This window comes from Mus pahari, chromosome 5, assembly GCF_900095145.1.
Source record: "Mus pahari chromosome 5, PAHARI_EIJ_v1.1, whole genome shotgun sequence".
In the NCBI taxonomy this organism is placed as follows: Eukaryota; Metazoa; Chordata; class Mammalia; order Rodentia; family Muridae; genus Mus; species Mus pahari.
This window is the reverse complement of record NC_034594.1, coordinates 81,002,025-81,027,894: the sequence shown is the minus strand read 5'-3', so window position 1 is coordinate 81,027,894 and position 25,870 is coordinate 81,002,025. Positions and strand designations below refer to the sequence as shown.

Below are 25,870 nucleotides of genomic sequence, written 5' to 3'. Positions count from 1 at the left end.
TATATATATATATATATATATATATATATATATACATACATACATACATACATACATACATATATACTTCTGAATTTAATTTTCTACTCAGATGACCTCTGATACAGAAAAGATTTTGTTGATTTTGCACAGGGCTGTACATTACATTAAATGGTGTCTCAAATTGATAGTGCTTTAATGAATGTGGCTTCTTCATCCTGTCATGTCTCCTTCTATGCTGGTGTAAATCTTTTCTATTCTTCAATCTTTTGTTTAAGTCTCATTACCCTGTGAAGTCTTTATTCATGGCCATTTTTAGAGAACAAGAAGCCAGCTCATGTGCATTTCTACAAACTGCTCATGATTCTTTAGTTTTCCTAGGCTGTAGGATTAGTCAGTGTGAGACCTGGATAACCTCCTAGTGGCACATCAAACACTGTACTGCTTTTCCTTTATGAGTAGAGCGTGTGCTCCTGGCTCGATTTTAGGCTTTGAGTGGCAGGCCTAGTATCTGTGTTCCTCATGCCTGGTGTCCTTAGATCATGTACTACTTGGCACCCACTTGACTATTGCTTGGTTAATGTGGTCAGATAGTGGTGTGTTCAGCTACAGCTCTGGCTGTTTCAGGAGATGCTTTTTGAACTAATTTCCATGGGTAAATCACCTTGAGGATGAACTCTTAATAAACAGAGAGTTAGTGCTTAAAAACAAATCTTACTCGTGGTAATTATTTGTTGTCCATAATACTTTAATCCTACCTGATAAACCTTAATCTTAGCATTTAATTTTGGGCTGGTTTGTGAATGTGGCCATCAGGTAAAAGCAAACAAACAAACAAACAAACAAAGTGCCATGGGCAGCAGAAGGCCAGAAGGGAGGTGGGTAACAAAGGAATGTATACATAATGATTTCTAACACAAACTGACCTTACACTGAACCTCAGTAAAGCACGGGTCCCTCTGGCTGAGAGGTATGCTCTGGTTGGTACTTACTCTGTGGAAATCGGGGTGGGTTATCATTGACATCTGAGAGGGTGATGTTGACTGTTGTGGTACCAGCCAATCCTCCAAGTTGCCCTCCCATATCCTTGGCTTGAATAATCACTTCATAGTATTCCTTGGCTTCTCTGTCCATGTTCATAAGCGCTGTTCTGATTACACCTGCAGGACAGAAACGGTTTTAAAAAGTAAAAGCACACAGCTAGTTTCCTGAGGACTTGTTTGTATATGTCTTCCTTGTGTGCTGTAAATGCCTAACTGAGATTCACATCACTCGTTTTTATTAAACTGGAGGTTAAATTCCCAGCTTCAGAAAGACACCATATAAAACAAAGGGCTAAGAAATAAGACACCCGTCAGGAAGGGCCCAGAGGCTGGAGTCCTTGGCAATGTTACTGAGGCAGAACAGGAGGTGGCAGCAGCGGTTTTCTTACAGACTCCAGGAATTGCAGTCTGTGGCAATTATAGACTACTTTATCATTACCTAAGAAAACCTGGGCTTTGAGTTCACAAAACAAACCTTCTTGTGTCTACAAGTCTGTGATTTTAGGTTATTCTCCTTCAGCTCTTTTTGCCTTCACCTCTAGAGCTCTTGTAGTGTCAAAGACTCTTTAGATACTGCCTCCTAATATGAATTCCCTGCCTCCTCACTTCCTGGAGGTAGGGATGTCCTGTGTTTACAGCCACAGTTTTGTTTTCTTCTGCTTACTTCTGTGCTTTACTGAGTTCCTTGAGCAGGGAGAGGGGCACTAGAGGCTCAGGGTGTGTGGTGTGTATGTGTGTGTGTGTGTGTGTGTGTGTGTGTGTGTGTGTGTGTGTGTGTATTTATTTATTTATTTACCGTGCATAAGAAATGGACTTCCTCAGGCAGTTCAGAGCAGAAGCAAAGCATAGGTGTGGTGACAGGGTGTCATTTAAGAAGAGGGGTCTACCACAGTCAAACCTTAGGTGGAGCTTGGGAATCCTGTGGGAAATGGGGAAGGACAATTGTAGGGGACAGAGGGGTCAAGAATAGCACAAGAAAATCTACAGAATCAACTATCCTGGGCCATAGGAGCTCAGAGAGACTGAACTGCCAACCAGGAAACCTGCATGGACTTAGGCCCTCTGCACGTATGTTAGAGATGCGTAGCTTGCTCCTCAAGTGGGAGTCCTAACACTGGGAAAAGCGACTGTCTCTGATTCTGATGCTTGTCTGTGAGACCCTTTTCTTCTACTGGGCTGCCTCGTCTAGTCTCCATAGGAGAAGATGTACCTAGTCCTACTGCAACTTCATGTGCCAGGGGGTTGATATGGCTCTCCTATTCTGAAGAGAAATGGAGTAGTTGGAGGGGAGGAGGGGAGGGATGGGGGGATAGTGTGGAAAGACTGGGAGGAGAGGAGGGATAGGAAGCTGCTTTTGGGATATAAAGTAAATAAAGAGATAAATTGAAAATAATGAAAGAAGAAGAGGTATCTAAACCAGACGCACAGAAGTGTAGGATTCTGATCCCGCCAGGGATATGCAGAGATTCTTTTCTCCTTTTACTCCTGCAGCTTAGAAAAGCTATCTTTCATACACTGGAGGGGAAGATTACATGATTATTGTTATAGGTTTAGGATATAACTTGTCCTTAAACAGACCTTTTGCTTGGAAAGGCAAGTGTGTGGGAACGACCCCTTGGCTGAGTTTTTCTTCCTACGATCTATGTGCCTCTTGGCTAAAGCAATGACAATCTTTTCATGGATTTTTGACCTCACCACTAGAGATGCTCCTCCTGGGAACTGTCAGAATAATGTAAAATACTTCTGAGGCTATAGAGGACACGTGACCCTGATCCTGCTGTAATTTTCTTCCCCACGACATTTCTTCATCCTCCTCCCCTTTCGTCCCACTTCAGTAGAATTATTGAAGTTTCTGTTTTATAGATGTCCCTAACTGCCATCTTCCTTCCACTAATTTACACCCTCTCACCCACTTTCTACCTTGATGGTAGCGTTTTCTGTGTACCTGGCTACCTTGATGATTTCTAGGGGGAAAGCAGGTTAGTTATAATAGAGATATATTTCTTTTCTCTTTAGAATAAAGATGTGACTTTGACTGTTCACCAGTGACTTTACCTCTGAGATTTTTTTTTTTTTCTCAAGGTCCTTCTCCTAGGTCTGTTTTCCCTGTGTAAAGTTGGGGCAATAGTAATTCCTAAATATTTCACTTGTGAGGTTAAATGGTAATGTTTAAAAAAGTTCTTGAAAAAGGAGAAATCCTGGCACAAGTGTAAGACAGCAATGATACAGTAATTCTTCTGCCCAACAGAGAAACTAAAGTGGACTTTCTTGGTGTCTTAAAATATGAATACTGAAGTAAAAACAGGTGAAGCCCCCAGCTTCCTCTGGTGTCTCCTTTTCTGTGATGATGCTTTTTTATCAGTCTTTTTGCCATCTTCCCTTGTTAGAAGGTCACCAGGTTCTGCCTTTTTAGGGTCCATATTCATGTGCTATTCCCACTCTTATTGAAACCCGCCTGCACAGCCTTGGGTTCTGCTTAGTAGCCATTGGCTCAGCAGAGATAACATTGGGGGTATATTGATAACCGCAGGAGCGTGGCTAGCCCCTAACTTCCCAGTTTTCACATCTGAGTGAATCCTAGTGATTCTGGGCTGCATGATTGCTCCGAGGGCTCTTTCAGAGTCTGTAATTCTAGCTGTAGAGTAAGCCCTGGAGAATGTGTCCATCTTCTTTGGACTTTCTGAAGCTATAGAAGACCTTGAACCTTCGTAAGTACAGATAGCCTTGGGTGTTTTGAAAGGTAGTAAGGAGACTTTCTCGTTGGCAGGGCTTTGGTGTCTCTCAACAATCCATTCACACTGTCTCACTCCCTGGAAATTACAGTGTGTGCTCCTAATCTTAAAGATCATGACCATCTTCTTTGTCCAATACACTCTGGAGAGTCCTTGACAGGAAGAGTCGGTCTGTTTTAAGTAGAAAACACAGGAATTATTGAATAAGCAAACACCTCTGACTTGACTCTTATGCTATATACCTGTTTTGGAGTCCACAGAAAAATATGGCTGGCCCTGGAGAATGCTGTACACTACCCGGGCACTGTTGCCGTAGGTTGGGTCATCAGCATCTGTGGCTGTCACTTGGATAACAGATGTACCTGAGGGAGAGAAGTGGGAGAAACCTAATGAAGCCTAGTTTAAAAGAGCTGCTATAATCCTGCATGGTCAACCTTAAAACATTTTACAGATGTTGCTTGCTTCTCTGGGAGAGTTCCCTTTATTGATCATGATTCCATGACTCCCATTTTGTTACTCAATATGGATGATAGTCATATGTGTTAAATTCTTAGTAGCCAGTAAAAGTAACACTGCCTATGTGGTCCTTGTTTTTTGGTAATACCAATATTTACCTTAACAATCTAATCTAATCTAATCTAATCTAATCTAATCTAATCTAATCTTATCTAACACAATATAATCTATCAGCCATTGTTCATATCTTTGAATCTTAAGAACTCAGAACTAGAAGGCATTGGAAAATTATTACTTAATGTGGCTGCTTCTGATATCTCCATAGCTTCAGGAAGCTATCTATTAAAGGAGTTGGTAGTCATTTTAGTTTCACTTTTATGATTTCTCCACTTTTTCTCCTCTATGTGTATAAAGTAGGATCTCCTACAATTCATCTACTATTTGTAAAAATGAGCTCATCATCATCTTACCTACTGGTGACATTTCTGGCACAGTGGCAATGTAAGGTCCATCCAGAAACTTGGGCTCGTTGTCATTGATATCTTGGATTTTGATAATGAACTCTGATTCTGGCTCCATTGGCCGGCCTGTTCTCCTGTCTAGGGCTTGAGCCCTTAGAGTATATTGGGCTCTTTCTTCTCGGTCGAGCCTCTGAATGGCATGTATGTCTCCAGTGGTGTCATCAATGGTAAACACGATGCCTGCTCCTTCTCCTGAAAGGATGTATTTGATGGATCCATCTCCCCTGTCCATGTCTGAATGAAGCTGGGGACAAAAGCACTGAAATGTCATTATTGATATGCACAGGTTTGGGAAATAAGTTGATTTTCACTTTGGAAAAGACTTAAGATCTCCCTTTACATAGGAATGTTCTTTCCCCTTCAGTGTTTAGGAAGTCTGTCTGTAAAGAACCAACATCCTTTGAGACGAGTAAAGGATAATATAGGAAGTTTTCCTATGTCATATTCTGATGATATTCATACACAGTATGTTTTTAATGCTTTAAAATTATTGTCCTTGAGGAACCTAAAAGACATCTATAGAAACAGGAGTAAACTTATTGAGAAAGATTGTTTTTTTTTTTGTTGTTGTTGTTCAAGAAAAAGAAAAGTCAACAGACAAGTTTAAATATCTTAAGGTGAAAAACAAGTGGTGGCATATGCCTTTAATCCCAGTGTTTAGGGGGACAGAGTCAGTCAGGTCTCTGAGTTTTAGGCCAACCTGGGCTTCAGAGTAAGTTTTAGGGAAGCCAGGACTACACAGAGAAGCCCTCTCTTGAAAATCAAAACAAGCAACAACAGCCTCATGCATGAGATCATCAACTTCCTGGTTTCCTATGTTAGACTGTTTTTGCTTATGTTTCAGGTGTGAAGTGAACTTTACTGATTGTGTGCATGTCTGCCTTGATAAGACTCATTCTTGAATTTAACTGATTTATTAAAGTCCATGTGTGGATGGTTGAGTTAGGGACGTGCTTTTCTAGTCATCCCACTATATTTTTCTAAGACTATTTTTTTAAACATAATTTTATTTTATTTTATGTGTATGGGTGTTTTGCTTGGGTGTATTTCTCAGCCATTTTTGTGCCCGATGCTTACAAAAGCTAGAAGAGTACATCAAATCTCTGGAACTGGAGTTACAGATGGCCATGTGCTACCAAATGTGTGCTAGTAATGATACCAACGTCCTCTGGAAGAGCAGCTGGTATTCTTAACCACTGGGCAATCACTCTAGCCCCATCGTCTCATACATTTTTTGTAATAATTTCTCCAGAAATATCTGGGAGCACAACTTTACCTTATCCTAGAAACATATCTGACTTGATAATTGCACATAATGCAAATGGGCATCAAGATTGTTGGGGTTTTGGATTATTCTTTACGTGTCTTTCTAAAGAATCAGCACAAATATTAAGTTCAGCTAGTACTTCTAACTTTGTTGCTGTCTGTTTTCAGCATTAGCATACTTAAGCACTAAAGTTCCCAAGATTAAGTCAATAGACAGACAAGTGTTAGACTTAATGCTACAAGTCCAACATATCTGACCTGAATATGGTCTGTGTCAGTTATCAGCTGAGTGTCTTTGACATGAGTAAATATACTGTCTAAACCCGCAATTTCCTTTTATTATAAATGGAGAGCAGCATTAATGCTTATTTCCAAGGGTTTCTGGGATCATTAGAGATTAACATATGTAAAGTTCAATGACTGTTTCTCTCCTGTAGTAGGAAAGCTATAAATGGGGCCAATTATGGTGATGATATATGACATACCTGCAGAGAGAAAGGATATTAATATACTCATTTCTTATCTGACCTCTTCAAGCCTCCAGGAGTAAAACTAAGCTAAAGGCCTTGTTGTTATGCACAGCTTAATGGCCAGAGTCCCTGCAGAATTGGAAGGGCACTAGCCCTGCTCCACTGAGGGTTAAAGTGTAGGGACACTGCCTATTGACTTAATCTTATGATCTTTGGTGCTTAAGGGACACCTGAAAGTGTTCATAGCCTCCTCAGACAGGTATGGCTTCAAATGTTGGCATTAGTTTTGAGCTAATCTCAAGCTTATTCCATGCCAACCAAGGATCCAAGCTGTGTCTTATCTACAAAAGGGAAATTAGAGAATAAAGTCACCCCCCAAATACCTTTGGATTTATTTTTGCTTAAAAGCATTCTATATAGAATATGGTGTTCTCATATTTCTTTATTCCATATACACTATCATTACTAAAGTCTATTTATGCAGTTTAAAAAGTATGGGGAAAAAGCTTAGCACTTATTGTGTAGAAGTAAAAGACATTTAGTTTGGAATTGGGCACAAGAAACAAAAATGTATTCCCTCTGAAAATATGCTCCTGTGTAGAGGAACTGGAAGGAGAAAGACAAAACACTTAGAAGTTTCTACAAATGGGAGAGAAAAAATATGTTCATATGTGTATGTACATGTAGAGCTTTATGGCCTATGGCACTTGACTTGCAATAAAAGAGTTAAGGTATGACAAGTTATGATGGATGCAGAGCTTGACACTAAAGCACAATTGATGCCATCACAGGCCTGCCTTTGGAGTAGGCTTAAAGCTAGCAGCGTTGAGGGGCATCTTTGCTTTGTGAGGTTGATAAGGCTGGCTATGGTCAAATGGAATCAGTGCTGAATCTCACATTCCTTCTCTCACTCCCCCCACCCCCCATATGAGAAGATACTGAGGAATCTTTGCAGACAATAAAATCTTGTGAGGTAAAGACTATGTAATCATCTTGGTATCATGTAGTAGATGCTACAGGCTCAGGGTAAAGCTTTTGCAGAAACCTCATGTTACCTTCTTTTTTAAGAGTCAGTACTTTTGGGGTTGCTTGTGAGTGTGTCTACAGGTTTCCAAGGTGTCCCGGTTAGTTTTGTTGTTGCCTTGACACATATGAAAAGAGGGAACCTCAGTAGAAAAATTGTCTCCATCAGATGACTTGTGGGCTTGTGCCTGGGAAGCATTTTCTAGATTGCTAATTCTTTTAGGATGGCCCAGTCCACTGTTATCCCTTGGTAGTGGTGGGTCTGGGTTATCTAAAAAAATTAGTTGAACCTCCATTGATAATGTCTTGGCTCCTTCCTGAGTTTCTGCTTGATTTCCCACAGTGAATGATTGTTACATGGAAGTGTAATATGAAATAAATCTTCCCTGCTCTAGTTTCTTTTGGTCACTGTGTTTTATCATAGCCACAGAAAGCAGATTAGGACACAAGGGGAGGGGCAGAGGGCTCCTGCAGTGAAATAGGAAGACTCTTTCATGAACAGGAAGCATATCAGCTATAAAAGAGGCTTAAGCACAACTGACTTGTGAGAAATATAGTTGTATGTTTCCAGGATCCTGCAGAAAACAATCCTCTACCGGTTAGTTATTTCAATAGCAATGAAGGAGGAGAGGGCACTAGGGTATCAGGTCTACTGTGACTTAGGGTAATGGCAAGGAATCTTCTGGCAGGGACATCAGGTTGGGGGCAGAGGTTAGGGCTTCCAGGATTTAAATGTGGAAGGCACCTCATGAGGCTGGGTAAAGCTTCAGGGACATTCATGACCCCACTAAATAAGTTCTCTAAGGCTCTTGGAAAATTGGTGGTGCCATAAAAACGTTTAACTTTATTCATATTTATTTCAGCGAACACTAAGTAAACTCCAGCTATAACATATAAGTATATTCTGGTTAGACATCTTTCCTCTAGAAATCTTCTAGACAGATAAATGGATATCTCTTCTATCTCACAACTCTTTAAGATCTTAGAATGCTGGAAAGTAGATGTATATTCTAAAAATAGCAGGATTTAGGATTTGGGGTACAGGTGGGCCTCACACCTTTTCCCAGTGAAGTTTCTGAGTATCCAGTGACATTCTGGAAAGTCAATAAGTGCCTATAGTTGTGGTTAGGCAGTGGCCATGTGAATCTTAGCCTCGTCATGACTTATGCCAATAGGTCTATGCCCAGGCAGAGTTCTCTGTAACCCTCCTTGCATGTGTCAATTAATATCATCTAGCTGTAACTTGATGATGCCACATCCTTGGGAAGCCTGATGTGGATTTTACAAGGCCATACAAGTTAATGCTGATCATCATTGCCATATTTCTTCCTGAAATAAGCAAATGTTATGGCAGGTTCTCTAAAAAGACATCTCCCAGGGCTTTAGGTGACAAGCCAACAATCTGTTATAAAGCAAGTGAGAGATGAATGAATTCTCTTCAAAAGAAAGTAGAGAGAGGGACATCAACAAGTGAATATCTAAGTATCTTATGTGTGGAGGTTAAACCCCAGTGTGTGACTGGGGCAGGAGACTGGCCAGGCATGTGGGTGTTTCGTACCCTGGGTCGAGCATGCCTTCCTTTCAAGTTTGTTACATGTTTACATACTTCCCTGCTAGTGGATTTTTAATAAATGTTTTTTTGTTTTCCTCTTAACACAGCTAGCTCCCAAATCATTGACACTGGACTGTTATATTTATTTATCAAGCTTTATGGGCACAACAGCTGAGCACCATTACTCTGTCTTAATTCTCTAAACTAACCTGACTACCTCCCAGCCCGAATCCTTGAGATATTGGCATTTTATGGCTTTCTTTGCTCCCGGAGTTTTCTCTGATGTCTCACAGTGTTCAAGAGACTGTGGTATCCTGTGATGAATCTTCACTTCCTCTCTCTCTCTCTCTCTCTCTCTTCCTTCCCTGGGTGGGAAGAATCTCTATTCTTTCCAAAGCTCAGTCATGGGCTAATAAGCTAATAGTTTATTGACCAACCAGGAAAGAATTGGGGAGCAATGTTTACACAACATTGAGGCAGGAGATTCTTAGAATAAGGGTTACAACCAGATATGGGGGTATAGAAATCAGCATTTGAATAATACATGTATAATTTTTACACAGGGCACAATAACATAATGCCTAAACCTCCCAACGTCAGCGAGAAGCCCAGGAAACAAGTCTTCAGGATTCTGATCCCACTGCACTTGTCAGGATGCTGTCATGGCTGAATTTCGAGTCATTGGCCAGCCATTTTCTGAACCTTGGGAAAGAAAACCCATGGCTGTGGGGCAAGAGTGATGGTTCGGGAGCTTTACTTATCATGAATAGGTCCTGTCTTGTGGACAAAACCCCTTACCCCAAGCCCAGCTCCCTAGGTTGCAGTCACCTCACAGTATTGTTACAATTGTTTGCTTCATGTGCACACACACACTGAATGGATGAGCAAAGTTCACCACAATATTAGATGACAGTTTCATTCTACATTACTATCTTGGCCTGGGAGGTGATATAGACAAGGCTGGGATATACCAATATATCAATACCCCTGTTTCTATCTTTTAAAAGATGGAAGACAACCCTAAAGTATAACAATATAAAATAATTACAGTATATTAACATTAGTTTCTTAAATGTATTTCCATAATAACCACAAATATCTACTTTGAAGGACTATTTTGCAACTATCAAGAAACTGGATATCGTCAAATCCCTGTTAGGCTGCAGCAATGTTCACAATGTAAATAGCTTGTAGGGTAGATACTGGGGAATTTGAATGCCACTTTAGAGAAGTAGCCATAGTATATGCCTATCAGGACAGTAGCATGTGCACACATCTGGCCTGCATGGTAAGTGATGGGAGGAAGCTGGAAGAAGACATGTCTTGGCCCTTATGTTGGTTCTGAGATAGAGGATGTTCTTGAATTATGTGTTGATTCAGAAGTTTGAAATACTGGAGTAGGTGCTTTCAAAAGATAAACATCCTCAGGGGAATCATTACACAGCGAGACTTAGGTGGTGCGTGCTTAGTTGATCTGATCTTGAGGAACAGAAAATCATGGTACTGAAGAATCTCTGAGAGGAAGAAGTGAATATGAAGGAAACTGGCAAAGAGATATTGATATCCTTGGTGACTAATTGTGCAGAAAAGATAAAGAAGATGAAGGAGAATTTATAGGTTGGGAATTTAATTTGCAGGAGTATTAGGTATGCCTTATGAGCTGCTGGGTTCCCATAATGAACTCTGTACTACTATTGCTACTAGTGAGCATTCCAAGGTCACAATGAGTAACCATCACAGGTACCACGCTAAGCATTAAAATCCTTCAGAAAAGAAGGGAGTGGTAGCATTTGTTGAGACGATTGAAGACTTGGGTTCACAGGGCTCCCTGGAAGCTCCTGGCAGAGCTGGGCATGGAACCACATGTGTTTGTATTGGAAGCACACGCTGATAGCTTTGGTACTAAACAAGTGTTTAAGTTATCAGAATGAATTATTTATTTTCTAATTAATTTTTTGTCTCCCATTCTCTCTCCCTTTGTTGCATTCATAAAATGGTCTCAGATTAACAACCAAATAAGGCAAACAGAAGAGAAAGCCAAGGTTAAAAATGAACTGATGATAGACAAATTAAGGGGTTTTGAATATAAAGTTTATAAATATATCCATTGGTTGTCTCTAACTAACTCCAAAGCAGTCATACTAAGAGATTTTGAAGAAGAATGCTTTATCATTTTGTTGTTGATTTTCATTAAACTTAAGTCTCAAGCTAAACCTACAGAAGTGCTTACACACACACACACACACACACACACACAGTGCGAACATTCAGTTGTGTTATTCCTAGAAGGATGCTGCTGCTTTTTCTATTAAGGGTTAAGTGACCTTTGTTAAGGTCTGAGGCTTTTCCTGCAAAACATGGTTGTCTTTTTTTTCCCCCACTGAATGGAAGCTTAGAGAAAGTCTTCTTTCTGATCACTATCTTACAAAGCAGTGCTATATTTTAGCTGGTGGTCAATAATGTCCAACTAGTTAAAGTTTTCCTTAGACCTCTGACATAGGTTAGACAATCACTCATATTCGATTCACTTTAATACCCAATCTCAACACCCTGAGAATTTCTCTTTCTTCTGGGCACACCTTACCTTGCCAACATACAAAGGGTCAGTCCCAGTGTACTCTTCCAGGACAAAAAACTGATTCCAAACCCAGCTCCTCTTGCTTCGCTGATGTGACTGTGACCTCCCAGAGAAGAGTGTTTCTAATTCAACTTCCGGCATTGGAGTGCTGGAGAGAACGGCGGTCGTAAGGTCCATCAGCGCCCAGAAGTACAAGGATGTGCCAAGTCCAAGCCAACTCTTTGCATTGCTCATTCTACCCGTAGTCCACATGGGCTTGCAGGAGTCAAGTAGGATGGCAAGCACTGGGGTTGAGTATTTTCCAAATAAAACAAGCCACACCACAGGTTATTGGAAACTCATTGCTTCCCAAAGGACGGCTCCATTCAAGTCAAGCTGAAGTCCTGTCAAGTTAAGGGAAATACTGTCAGGGAATTCCTTTCTGGAGCTGCTTGTAAGTTTTCCAGAAACAGCAGAAAATAATTTGTCTTCTGCTCATTGAGTCAGCTGGTTATGAAATGTCTCCTAATAAATAATATTTTGATTATAAAAAGATAGTATATCTTGCTATATCAGTCCCAAATATTTGAATTCAGTGACAATGTAACTAGTAAAAATAGAAATCTAAAAATTTGTTCTGCACAATAGCTTACCTTTAGGGCTAGATTGTCTTATTGATTACCTTGAAAAATTAATAGTATGTTCTTCAAAATATCTATAATCTTCTGAACTCTTCAGAATAGTGTTTCCTTCTAAAATTTACATCTACCAACAACTAACATTTCTATTAGCTCAACTGATTTTTTTTTGGCTTATTAAAAAGTAGACAAAAAAATGGGCTTTTTTTTTCTTTTGCCAAAGACAATTATCTTTTTTCTACCCCTGTTATTGATTATTCTGTGAAACTTGGGCTTCATTTATAAGCAGCCATAGATGACAACTTGCAACTTTAATCATTTTCTGAACTCATAAGAATCAAGTTTCACACTCTACTGCATCAGCTGTGGTGTGCTGATAGGGGCTGCTAATGTGACCTTTCAAGGATGTGAATGGTCAGTTAATCATTATATCTTTCACAGGGGACTTTAAAGTGCTATTAGTCATATGCCACTACTAGTAAGCTAAGAGTCGTTCTAACAGATTTCCTTTCCTGGCCTGAAAGACTCATTTAGGCAAAGGAACGTTAACATCTACCCGGGAAACACCTTTTCATCAGTCACACTTCTTCTGTGGCTGCGGAGTCAGATTTAACCTGTGACCTCACTTCTTGGCTATGACCTCATCAACCTTTTCTTCCTTTCCAGCCTGGATTTGATGAGATAGCCTTGCACTCAGGCTACTCATCAGAGCAGTGGAAGTGTTTTCTGTGCACTTAATATTTTTACTGCTAACTTGCAGAACTGTTTCTGTGCCTTGGAATGAATGTGTGCACTGAGATTTTCAGATCCGTGCAATTAAATAGTGACCTTTGTTTTGGAAGTGGCTCGGAATAGATGCATCGATGCTAACTCAGGTTCTGCCTTCCACTTGTAATCTCCAGAAGAAGGTTTAGCATCCTCTCTAATTCTCCCCAGTGAGATGCATGAAAATATTTACAAATATCATAATCACTCATATAGAGTTATTTCACTTTATGACAAGTCATATCATTGGAGCTGGCAGAGAGGAAAGTCTGAGGAAACTGGTTTATAACATAACAGTAGACAGGCCATGCCTCTTCAGAGCTCTGATCTACAGATAGATTATGTCTTAAGGAAAGCACATGCCTTATATAGGGGTGCCTTATTTAGACTGGTTCGTTTGTGGTATTGGTAGAAGGTGAGTTTCCAGACAGTAGCAGTTCTTTCTCTTTATGGATTCACTAACAGAAACATATAATTCTTTTTTGTGTGAGAGTCCCTTTCTAAGGGGAGGTGTTTTAGAAGGAGGAACCTTAATATGGGAGATGAATTGATGAGACACAAATGTGCTTTCTTTGGGAAATATAAGGTGAAATAAAGAGTATCACCCCCCAAAACTGATAGGCAGATTACCATGTTTGGTGATCCACAAGGGGGAATGGATGGTCTATGTATTATCAACACACAAATTTCCACAAGTGCAACTGATTAACAGTTTGTTTTCTGTTTCTATCTTTACCCCTGACTTGTCTACAACATATCATCAAGATTGTGATTGGAGTTCTGCTGGTTGACTCTGTGAGTGGCTTCCATATTTAATTTCCTTATCTGTTAAGTAGGAACAGTAATTCTCCTGTCTATTCCACAGAACTCTCCTGGGACTGTGATGGGATAATGAAGGTTAATAGCAAAAGTAGCCACTGGAATTTGGAGAATCACATAAATTGCCAGGGGCATATGTGAACATAATAAAGATAAACATAAAAATGTGCTTCATGGATACAACTGGGAACAAAATCCTACAGGAGTGTGTAATGAAATCATCCCACAGATTTCTCATGTGTGTTGAGTACTGTTTGATAGAAGATTCTGGCTCAGTCCAATTCTATAATAACCACTCATGGCTTTTCCTTATGAAGATACTTAGTAAAGGGACAGCTACTAGTAAACTCTGTAATAGTAGAGAAAGTTCTTTTATAGATTGTAGTTATCAACATAGAATGTGCTTAATAGGTGTGCATACATGTGCATTTTGGCTAATGTAATGTCTGGGCTTCATATGAGATTTCTCTCAAGCACTCTTTTTTTCTCTGTTTTTATTTTTTGAGCACCTTGCTCTGTGTGTGTGTGTGTGTGTGTGTGTGTGTGTGTGTGTGTGTGTGTGTGTTTAAAGGCCCCTACTCTCTTCCCACTGACTAGAGTTGAGTTGCTGAGCAGAGCAAGATTTGAGGAAATGTTGAGGGATTTTAAGTAGTGACCATTATAGTCTCCCAGCTCTCATAAATAGACAAGCATTATTGCCAATTAAGCTCTCCTGTCCCTACTTATAGGTATGATCAGAAGAGTTCAAAAAATTCAGTAGAAACGTTGTGATGAATGTTTCGTAGGCAGTTCAATTGCCTCAGCTTTTCTCTCCCTCTCTTGCCTACTTGGACTTCCTACAAATGAGTGTAAAGTTCTTGTTTTCTCTTCCTTCACTTTATATGCACAAACGTGGTTTGGGGTGTTTAGGGACTTCTTTGCGATTCTGTGAAAGGCGGTAGACCCCGGGCTCTCTCTGATTCAGCAATGAAGATTTCCATGCATCTCAAATCTGTGTTAGGAACCTGGGTAATGACAAATGATGGAAAGAAAATTGTTTCTGCTTCCTGAGGGTGAAACACACAGGCAACAACCCTGTCTAAATTTTCAGAAATGAAAAGCCATGCTGTACAATAGTAACACTGTCCTTATCATAGTTAAGATCTGCTTTCTACAAAAGAAGGGAAAAACCCACTCATGTTAGACTTACTAACCGTTTGCAGTTATAGATGGTATGGTTCTCACATTTATATTTTTCCTACAGATATGAATAGATTACTTGTTTGAGGCTAATTACTGTTTCTGTAAATGCAGACGCTGACATGAATATCTATACACCGGTCTGCTTTGGGGAGAATACCCATGCCATGTGAAGACTACATTAGTGGAAATTGACTTCTGTGCTAAATGAATCTTTTAAAAGTTCCCAACCCTCTAGTCTCCTGAAAGAAAGCAAACAGCTTGGTAATGAACACAGTAGGAGGAAATTAAAGTTGTGCTCAAAGTGTGTTCTCAGTGAATTGTTTATTTTGTTACTTAAATTCGTTGTGATATTTAAAATGTAGACGGAGGGTGGTTACTGCTTTCTCCTTGAAATGAACTGGGCCTTTATGGTCTTCCTCTGATTTCTCTCCTCATTATCCAGTTTTCCTGGGCTTTTCATGAAAATGGAGGAACTGCTTAGAAAACTTCAAATGGGGTCTCTGCAGAAGACTGTTAGAGACTCCCTGTGGGAAGGTGGGGTGCGTCCCTGTGGGAAGGTGGGGTGCGTCCCTGTGGGAAGGTGGGGTGCGTCCCTGTGGGAAGGTGGGGTGCTTGCTTTGCTGCTGTGCTCTGATGCCTTTAGTGAAGTGGTGAAGTCTGTGTTGGGGGTGGTGTCTGCTAACACATATGAAACTTTCATCTCTTTGCAAACTTATAAAGAAATTAAACTTCAGGGAGCTGACTTGGATCCACATCTTACAGGTCAAATGGACTCCGCATGAGTACTCTTAAGTTTTTCACCTGCCTCTTCCTGAGAGACAGATTCCCCTCTGTCTTCCCTGACCTTGGAGTGCTACTCTCCAAACTAGCAGGACCAACTAACTAAACACTGCAGATGACTACTCACCAGCCTAGGTACTAGGGATGGAATTTCCAAACATCTGAACTTTTGCATTCTAGATGACTCCAAAGCAGCTAGCCCCAGATGTTCCATCCTTACAAACTATTCTAAATTGACCTGCCCCAGATAGTCAAGAAGAGCCTGTACAGCGAGTGAAATGGGTGGCCTTGCCTAACATTCCAGCTTTCTTTAGTTCCTAGCTATGATGCCCAAAGCCAGCAGGAAGTAGTCATAGAAAAGATTATGTCCCCCCTTATCATTTTTTATCAGCAAAAGACTGGGATGTTAGCTCTCAAACCCAGAACAAATGGCCGAAGTTTCTATATAATGTATCCAAGTGGACCTGGCCACCAGGTTCTCCCAACATTCCCCAGTCCCTGCCTGTTACAGGGTGTGGCTGGTATATGAAGCCCATCACCCTAAACTCCCCCAGTCCAAGAGCTGGGCTGTTCTTCTTCCTGTTGCCCTTCCCTATATAATCCAGTCATTTTGGTTACCTGGCCTTTTTGTCTGCCATATACTCTCCTAGTCTCCCCTCTCCCTGCTTCCCTTCTCACATGGGTAAGCTCAGGATCATTTTCAGGCTGGGCTTCCCATTTGTCTTTGTCTTTGGCTATGTTCTTCCTTTTATTTGCAATAAACCTCCTCCAATATACCTAGGAGAAATCATGTTCTTTATTTTTCTTCCTTCCTTCCTTCCTTCCTTCCTTCCTTCCTTCCTTCCTTCCTTCCTTCCTTCCTTCCTTCTTCCTTCCTCTCTTTCTTCTTCCTTCTTTCTTTTTTTCTCATTTAGTATCAGTGTTTTTATGTTCCTGTACTTCTTCAGCAATCAGACTGATTTTAATCAAGAGCTTCAAAAACGCACTTCAAAGAAAACAAGGAAAGAGAAATTTCGTGGAGATCTTAGACGTCACAATGAAACATGACAGTATACCATAAGTTGCCCCACATTAAGTCAGATGTGGCTCTGCATCTCACGTTCCATGTCTCCATCAAAGGTCTCTTGTGAGGCATAGGAGTCAGACTGCTTCAGAATAAACTACAGGATTTCTAGAGAATGACATGTGTGGTCATATATATATATATATATATATATATATATATATATATATATATATATATATTGCTCATACAGTGATTGTATATTTGAGCACACATGGCTTGCAAACGATAGCCCATGCAGAATACCGCAAAGGTAATATTTTCAGTGACTTTGCCAATCACATTAGAATATTCCTGAATCTCTTCGACTCCTTGGGTCTCCATCTGGAGAAGGGTCCATGGCATGGTTTTGAATCATGAAAGGAAGAGACAGTGCTCTTAGCAGAAGCTGCTTTCATTACCTTCAGCGGACTCACTCACACCTCTCTTTCGCAGCAGTCTTCAGGTAAATAAAGCCTCCAGCCTGCATCATGATCATGAATTCACCAACCCACCCCACATCCCTTGCTCCCGAGGCCCTCTTCTCTTTCCCCCTTTTATTAAAAATAGGGGTTTTCTCATTATGTCTTTCATTATAGTGTCTCCTTGTTTTACTCCTCCCAGTTCCTCCTCCTCCCTTGTCATGTATATAGACATTCCTACTGTTGGATCTCTCACCAAGTGTCCATGTCCTATCCTGATTTACTACCATTCTGTCTCTCATTCGGAAAGAACAGGCTTCTGAGAGAGACCCACAAAGCATAACAAAATAAAATATGATAAGATAAACCAAAACCCACCACACTAAGATTGAACAAGGCAACCCGACAGAAGGAAAGCAGTTCCATGAGAAGGCACAAGGACCAGAGATCCACTCATTTGCATACTAGGACTCTTACAAAAATACTACAGTGAAAGCTATAACTCATACATAGAGACCCTGGTGCAGACCCATGGAGGCCCCATGCTTGCTGCTTCAATCAGTCTCAGGGAGCTCATATGAGTTTTGTGCAATTGCTCTAGAGGGTGAGGTTCTCAATTCTTAATGGATCCAGGACTTCCCCGCTAAACACTTACAGGAGTTTTAGTTCCGTTCTAATCCCACACAGGTCTTACCTGTGCCACAGCACTGCATTTCTTCAAATTCATGTCTCTGAAGTTGGCTGTATCTTTACACCAGTGTGTGGACATTTCTTGTGTCCATATTTGTCTTGTTTACCACTCAAGGAGATAGTTGGTTAACTGATCGTGTATACAGAATTGAAGGAATGTGGCAAAAAAAAAAAAAAAAAAAAAAAAAAAGAACAGAACAAGAAACAAGACGATACCTAATTTCCCCAGAGATTTTTCTGGGCGAGTGGGCAGCACTCTTACGTGTTCTAATTTGGGTTACATAATACATGAATTCTTATGGTGTTGGTTCAGATGTTTGCCAGTTCTCTTGGTGTTCCAGCTTCTGCTCTCTCCGTCTTCCCTACAGCCAAAGTAGTCTATGCAAATGCAACCGTAAAGTTCACTTGCATATGGGGTTGATGTTATAGTGAGAAAGCACAGGAGAGTTTAACTGAAGTTTAGGACTGGCTCTGATTTTACGTAAGAGTATGAAGATGAGGATGTGTGTGTCAGTGTGTGTGTGTGTGTGTGTGTGTGTGTATGTGTGTGTGTGTGTGTGTGTGCACTTGTGCAATAAGAATAGAAAAATAAAGCAGCAGCAAGCTCGAATTATGTAATTAAGAGCTGTATTTGAAAAGTGTATTTGGCCCCACTGTGAAACCACACTGACTTCTAACTCCTACTCCCCCTCCCTTGTCATGTATATAGACATTCCCAGTGCTGGATCTGTCTGCAAGTGTCCATGTCCAAGCCTTCTCAGCTTTTCGTCTCCACTGTAAACAGTGTTCGCAGTTCAGGTTACCCTTCTCCCCTTTCAGTGCCTCCAAGACTAGCAAATAGACTACCAGTGGTCCTTCCACACAAAGTTGCTAGTAAACGCTCTACTCCTCAAGGAGTCAGGAAGGCTTTGACCTACTTTACCCTCCCATCCTTCGCTTTTCACTTGTAATCAAGCTAATGGAACTGCAGCTCAGTCCATGGGCAATTTCTCTGACTATAGTCAGACAAGAGTGATCACTTTTGATTTCTGAGAATTGTCCCACATGCTCACCAATGTCTCATCTTATTAAACATTTATTATAGTTGTGTTAAATTTGTCATTGTTCATTAAAACATGTATTTAAAATATTTAAAAACATAATTTCTTGAGAAAGTTCTTTGAGAAGGAATTGAGGACAGTTGTCATGTACCTCCCAGCACTCTGGAGGCGCAGGCTGGAGGGGAATTGCCACAGGTTTAGGGCCAGCCTGGTCTACATAGTCATAATGAGAAAGTCTAAAATAAAGTAAAAAAGCAAAGAAAGAAGTTGCAAGCAACAGACCTACTCAGTGCTTTTCTCTGCCATTTGCCTTTGAGAATACTCTTGTTTCATCATATAGCTATTACAAATATCATGACCAAAAGACACTTAGTAGGGGAACGGGTTTCTTTCACCTTATGGTGATAGTACATTTGTGAGGGAAGTTAGGAGTCAAGCAGAATCTTAGCAGAAGTCTTACTTACTGTTTCACAAAGCATTACTTCCAACCAAGGAACTCATTTCTCAGCCAAAGATGGCGGTTGCTGCATGCTGGTTATCTTGCAGACTGGTGTATACTCAGCTAACTTTCATATGCAGCAGGAGCCTACCTACCCAGGGAATGGTGCTGTTCACAGTGGGCCTACTACAGGAAGTATCACAATAGTCCTCCACAGACAGTTCCACAGACCAATTTGATCTGGGCAGTCCCTCATTGAAACTCCCTTCTCAGGTGACTCTAGGCTGTGTTAACTAGGAGGGGCCATAACAATTTACCTGTAGGGAGAAGAATTTGGAGAACAGGTAAATCTGTTATCTAAATGAAGTTTGTTGCCTTTTGGGATAGAGTCTCTCTATGGACCCTATGTGTAGCTGGTACTCCTGGAAGATCAGAAGAATCCTGAGTACTGGAGTTACAGGCAAGTGATACCACAGCTAACATAAGATTAAGACATAAGACTTTAATATATTTAATCAGAGGATGAATGACTACCTAGAAAAAGTCTGATTTATAGCTTAATATTTGTATAATTTTGAGTAATGCACAATATCCTTGAGTCTGTCACAAATAGGTGAGATGATCATAAGCTATTTTAGGTCTTTGTACTAGGAAAGCATGTACGATGTTCCTACCACAGTGTCTGAAAGATGGTTAAGCTTGTGCCTGAAAACCACAGGTGCTCAATCAATGTTGGTTGGTTTCCTTCAAGAAGTTTACAACTTAAAAGGAGAGGTTGCCATTAATGCTGGTGGTAGAAACATTAGTCAGAATAAGCATTGACACAGTAGCATTATTAGCAGCCATGACAATGTTGCAGCCATCCCTGGCAGCATGAACAACATGTAGGGTCAGGAAGTGCTCATTCCAGGCCAGGCTGTGTTATAGCATTTACATTCATTTTGTCATTTCAAGAATTCTGTGGAAAGTTTTTCTGCAAAGTACCCGAGTGTGGTATGCAGGGGTCAGTTTCACAGCTCTGCAAATGGACATTGCTGGTGATCCACAGCTAGAAAGAAGATGAGCTACGATCCTTCCTCAGGAGTGAGTTCATGCTTAGGCCTCCACAGACTGTATCACAGGGCGTGTGCCACAGGCCCTTGGATGTAAAATGCTTGGCCTGTCAGAGAGGGAGATATAATTTCTTTGAGAAAGGGAAGGTGTAAGGATGTCTATGAACTGGGCCTTGAAGGACAGAGGTAAATATTTCAGTGTTTAACGTGTCAAGAGTCTGCTTGTGAGAAGAATAGTATAATATCTTAGAGCGCAGAGTCCGTTTCAGGAAGTAATAAAGCACTGGGGAGATGTCTCTGTAGGTAGGACATTTGCATGCAATCCTGAGGTATCCAGGTCCTCAGAATCCACATACATGCTGGATGGGCACAGCAGCCTGACTGTATTCATAGTGCCCAGGAGGTGAAGACGGGCTTCCTGGAGCAAGCTGGCTGGCTAGGCTAGCTGGAGTGGTAAATGTCAAGTTCAGTGAGATACCCTGCTTCAGTAAATAAAGTGGAAAGCAATTGAGAAGGACACCTAACATTGACCTTTGGCCTGCAATATGAGCCCACACGCATACACAAGAACACACACACACACACACACACACACACACACACACACACAAAGATGCACACTACAGCATACTTGGACAAATAAGCTAAATGGGGAATAATGAGATATGCCGCAGGAAATCAGACACAAGCCACTTCAGCTGGAAATGGATTGATGAGTTTCTAACACATGTAACTGTTTATAGTGAACAAGCCAAGGTTCTGACATGCCAACATTACAGTGAGCAAAAACTGTAGAAAGGCTGCTGGCGGGGTGCAAGGGAACCAGCTAAGAGGCCAAGAGAAATTGGGGAGGGCATCTTTAGGCAAAGGTCCTGCTGGAGGAAGGCCAGGTGAGATACAGACAGCTTCTTCAGGGCTTTGCTACTAAAGGCCAGTGTGGGAGAAAAGGGCTAACAGTGGCCTCTGACTGTGCTGGGCGGTAGCAGGAAGTGGAGAGGAAGCATTCATTAGAGATAAGGTAATACATTTGGACTTAGACTTCAGAATAAAAGATTCATCATCCCTTGCCTGATTATTCTAAGAGGCAAGAACTTTCTTTCTCTTTTTAGTCCAAAACTTCAAAGCAGCTTTGGGCATAAAGAATGTGAGCCCTTTTCTCATAGAACACACCCTGAGCTCTCGCTGTGACCCAGCTTCCCACAGCTCAGGCTCTGTGTGCCAAATGGCTTCTGCTCTGCTGAAACTTTAGCTTCCCCTTAGCCACAACTTTGGACTTGCCTATGCTTAATGCTGTTCCTTCTATATGTTTTCTCTCTCATACTGTAACAGTGAGTATTTAGCCCCCATTCCTCTAGTGTATAAGAAATGACACAGATACAACTGGGAATCTTGCCAAGAAAATACAAAACAAAACAAAAAACCAATCGACTCCCTAAGAGTATGAAATGAAAGGTGTAAAGGTGGCTCAGTCAGTAAAGCTGCTTGCTGCTAAGCCTGACAACTTGCATTGGGTAATCCTACACCCAAAAGGAGAAAGGAATTGGGTAATCCTACACCCAAAAGGGGAAAGGGATCAGACTCCCCTAGTATAGGCTGCTCTTTGACTTCAACTTTTGAGCTGTGGCATTCATATGCATGCCCACACTTGGGAGTGCACACACACACACACACACACACACACACACACACACACGTCATAAATAAAATATAAACTAATCAAGAACAAAGCTTTAATTGGTAGTTTATTTTATTTTCTAGTTGAGGGAAAATAAAAATTCCAATGTATGCCTTTAAAAAAAATTCTCATGGAACATGACATATATTCTAAAATTTTGCTTTGACACCAGGTAAAATGATTTTGCCACTCAAAGTATGTCAGACAGATTTCTTAATGTTATAAGCTTAGAATGAGGATAATAACCTTTAAAAGGTTATTGAAGGTTATCCTGACCTAATCTTATAGATGATTATTATAATTTTAAAATTATTTCTTCCCTGTGTGTTTCCCTCTCTGGTGTCTTAAAGCTCTTTGTATTGTCTCCCTCACAGTTCTGTTTTGTATCATAATAAATGATCTGTCTTATATCCACATTACATGATTTTGGAAACAAAGGTAATACCCTTTACACATGTACCATTGACAGTACAATATTGGGCACAAACAAAATCCTGAGTACCAATAAATATTTTTAGCTGTAAAAAATGTATTTAAAAGCTTGGCATTACTTCTTCCTTCAAGTTTTTAATATGATATAATTTATATTTTCCATGTTCAATTTTAAAGTCCATTTATGTATTCAGTCATTTATTTTGCAGACCTGGTGATGGAGCCCAGGGCCTTGCACTTGCTAGGCACTCCTGGGCGACTCGCAGTTCTTACCAGGACATATTACTGCACATCTTAAGAGGCATAGGTAACCAAAGGCCATGGGACATTAGTGCAAAGCAAGGAAATAGAGAGCTTTCGCCACTGGGATCCTTGCTTCTGATCAGAAATGTGTCAGTACTTCAGTGGGAGACGAGATCTGGGATGACAGTAACTCAGAAAGCTTAAAGACTGTTTCAGAAATGCTTGAGAATCCCACATGAGAACTGGGATTAGGAAAATAACAGTAATCTAAGCTTAAGTAATACTTATTGGTAGCATCATATAGTAGCTATGAGTTGGCATCCAGTTATCTCTGGAGATTGAGATTTAGAGGACAACTTGATATAAGAACTGAAAAACTGAATAGTAAAAATGGACCTTCCAACTAAACAATATTAAATAAAAATATTTCATGTCTTAGTACTTATTTTGGATTCAGTACCTACTTTGAATGGTTTCTAAATTCAACATAAACATTAGATCAATTTTACTCAGGTTGTAATGCCTGGGTTTCTTCAGAAGCTTGAAACTATTATATTGGTCCATTTCCATTTTTTTTATTTTAAATCTTTCTGTGTATGTGTGCACACATGTGTGTATGTGTGTATGCATGTATGGGTATGTGCGTGTGCTTTCATACTTGTGTAGACCCGCACATGTATGGAGAGCAGAGAATAAGATACAGGAGTCAGCTTACTCCTTCATCATGAGTCCTAGGGGTTGAGCTTAGGTCATGAGGCTTGGCACCCAACACCTTTGCTCACTGAGCCCCCTCGCTGCCTCCCATGGTATCTTTCAGTTGGGACTTTTTACGATCAATAATGTAGATGTTGCTTCTAGAACCATACCCTTCTTGACTAGAAGTTCTAAAGCTTCTTCAAGTTCTGCTACAACATTGTTCTAAGCTTTATCTTAATCTGTATGGCAAGAAAGACTCCATTACCTGTATTGATTATTTATAGGTTAAATAAAAGTTATCAAGTAGTCATTAGATGAACACTTGCTCCTCACATACTAAATAGTTAAAAGGGACAAAGTGCACATGCAGGTCAGTAGAGTACAAAAATGTCCCCCAATCATCATCATCATCTTCATCATCATCATCATCATCATCAACAACAACAACAAAACCAAGAACAAACTAATAAACCCCAAACCATTAAGAGAATGTGTAGGTGAAGTGAATATTATTTTTATAATACTAAGATGTTAGAGAATATTATCGTATAGCACTGGGTTGGATAATTCTCAATATCCAAGTTTGTAAAAGAAAAACAATGGAATGATTATTAGAACTGAATTATATGTATGAGAATTAGGGAGCAGATATGAGAGAACAGGATACATTGTGCCTAACCTATGAAGGGCTTTCATGTTTGGTGTTAAAGTGTTGATCACCACAATAGAGAAAAGGCAAATGACAAGCCAAAAATTCATAGATAATATGAGATGGCCAATGTATAGGAAATATATTTGATTTTCACAAATACTAAGTGCTGAAGAATATAAACAGTGATGTGAAATTTCAACCTAATCTAGCAAACATTGAAGATAAGCTAACTAGTATTGTTGAATATATGTATGCATTTTTGTATGTTCCTCATATCATTTACAAAGTATTCCAGGTTTGTATAAACTTCCTAGAAGATAATTTTGCAGTATATATCATGGCTTTTGAATGGCTATCTAATTGATCCTAAAGAATTAATTTTGATACCTATATGACTTAAATCAGTGTTTCTTTTAGGCTTCTTATTATAGTAAGGAATGAGAACAGCCAAGACATATAATAGATGATTTAAAAGAAATTTGATGTGCAATTTGATCTTTGAAGGAAGGTTAAAATTGGTTTCTAAATTGTTTTGAACGTCATTTTTGTCAACTTCTTAACATACTGTTGTCATAACTTTCAGTTGGCGGAAGAAAAAGGTAACCACTTGGTAGTTTTGTGAGAGGCTAGGAAACTATCCTGTAGAAACTTCATGGTGAAATAATATAGTGATTCATTATGTTAGTATTAACTGGTCCAAGATTAACAGTCGTCATTATCTGCAGAGCCTAATAATAGTCACAGAAGGTAATAATAGGAAACACTGTAACTCCAATGTCCTAGTTCTCACTAACTGTTAAGTTGACTCTGCCTAGAATCATTTGAAAAGTAGTCTCAACTTAAATTGCCTTTATCTGCTTTGTCTGTGGCCACTTCTGAAAGGGATTGTCTTCACTGTTAATTAATGTTGAAGACTCCAGCCCACAGTGGATGGCATCATTCCTTAATCAGATGGGTGGTCATGGAGCATGATTTTGAGTTGATCAGTTAGTGGAATTCCTCCTTGGTTTCTGCTTTAAGTTAGTGCTTGAGTTGCTATCCTGATTGTCCTAATAGACTGTGACTGGAAGTGCAAGCTAAATAAATCTTCCCCCATGTTACTTTAAGATCTCCTCCACATGTCTTATAGCAACAGAATGAAGTTAATAATAAACCTAAGATTCAGTGTTTTCTTTCCCTTGATATCACTGTCTTGGATTGGTCCCCAAAACATACCCAGCAATACAAACACGAAAAGTTATTGTTTGGCCTATAGGCTGCAGTTGTAACCTGTCTTTGAAAGTATCAGATAATAAACTCCAGGAGTAGTGATTGTTAAATGTCCTCATTTTCTTGGCTGCTTTTATTCCCAGTGGTGGTGTTAACTTTGAACTAAAACCATCTTTTAAGTATAATCTTGTCTTAATGTAGAAAGTATGTATGTTAGATTGGTCTAATTTCTGTTTGTGGTTGTGAGAGACATAAAGTAGGAGTTCCATGCCAGTTTCCAATCAGGCATGGCAGTTGAGAAACTAAGATTCTGACTTTTCAGTTCTAAGTAATGGGAGAATTATTATCAGTTATTCAACATTATCATTATTCAACAGGGCAGCAGCAAGAAGCAGCACACAGGAATAAGTCTGCCTCAAGTGTTTCATATTCGCTCATGACTAAGGAGATCTAATGGTTGCAAACACTGGAGGCTTTTTGTTTTTTTTTTTTTTT

At 40.0% G+C, this 25,870-nt stretch overlaps 1 protein-coding gene across 1 annotated transcript in view; it reads right to left on the bottom strand.

Annotated features, from left to right (window-relative positions):
- Cdh20 (cadherin 20) overlaps window positions 1–25,870 on the bottom strand; it is a 220,421-nt gene that overhangs the window by 49,327 nt on the left and 145,224 nt on the right. Inside the window, exons 2-5 of the mRNA XM_021197692.1 lie at window positions 11,627–12,003; window positions 4,681–4,975; window positions 3,997–4,116; window positions 972–1,139 (exon numbers count right to left, since the gene is read on the bottom strand). Coding sequence (XP_021053351.1) covers window positions 972–1,139; window positions 3,997–4,116; window positions 4,681–4,975; window positions 11,627–11,872 — 829 coding nt within the window. The 5' untranslated portion in view covers window positions 11,873–12,003. The remainder of the gene's footprint in view (window positions 1–971; window positions 1,140–3,996; window positions 4,117–4,680; window positions 4,976–11,626; window positions 12,004–25,870) is intronic.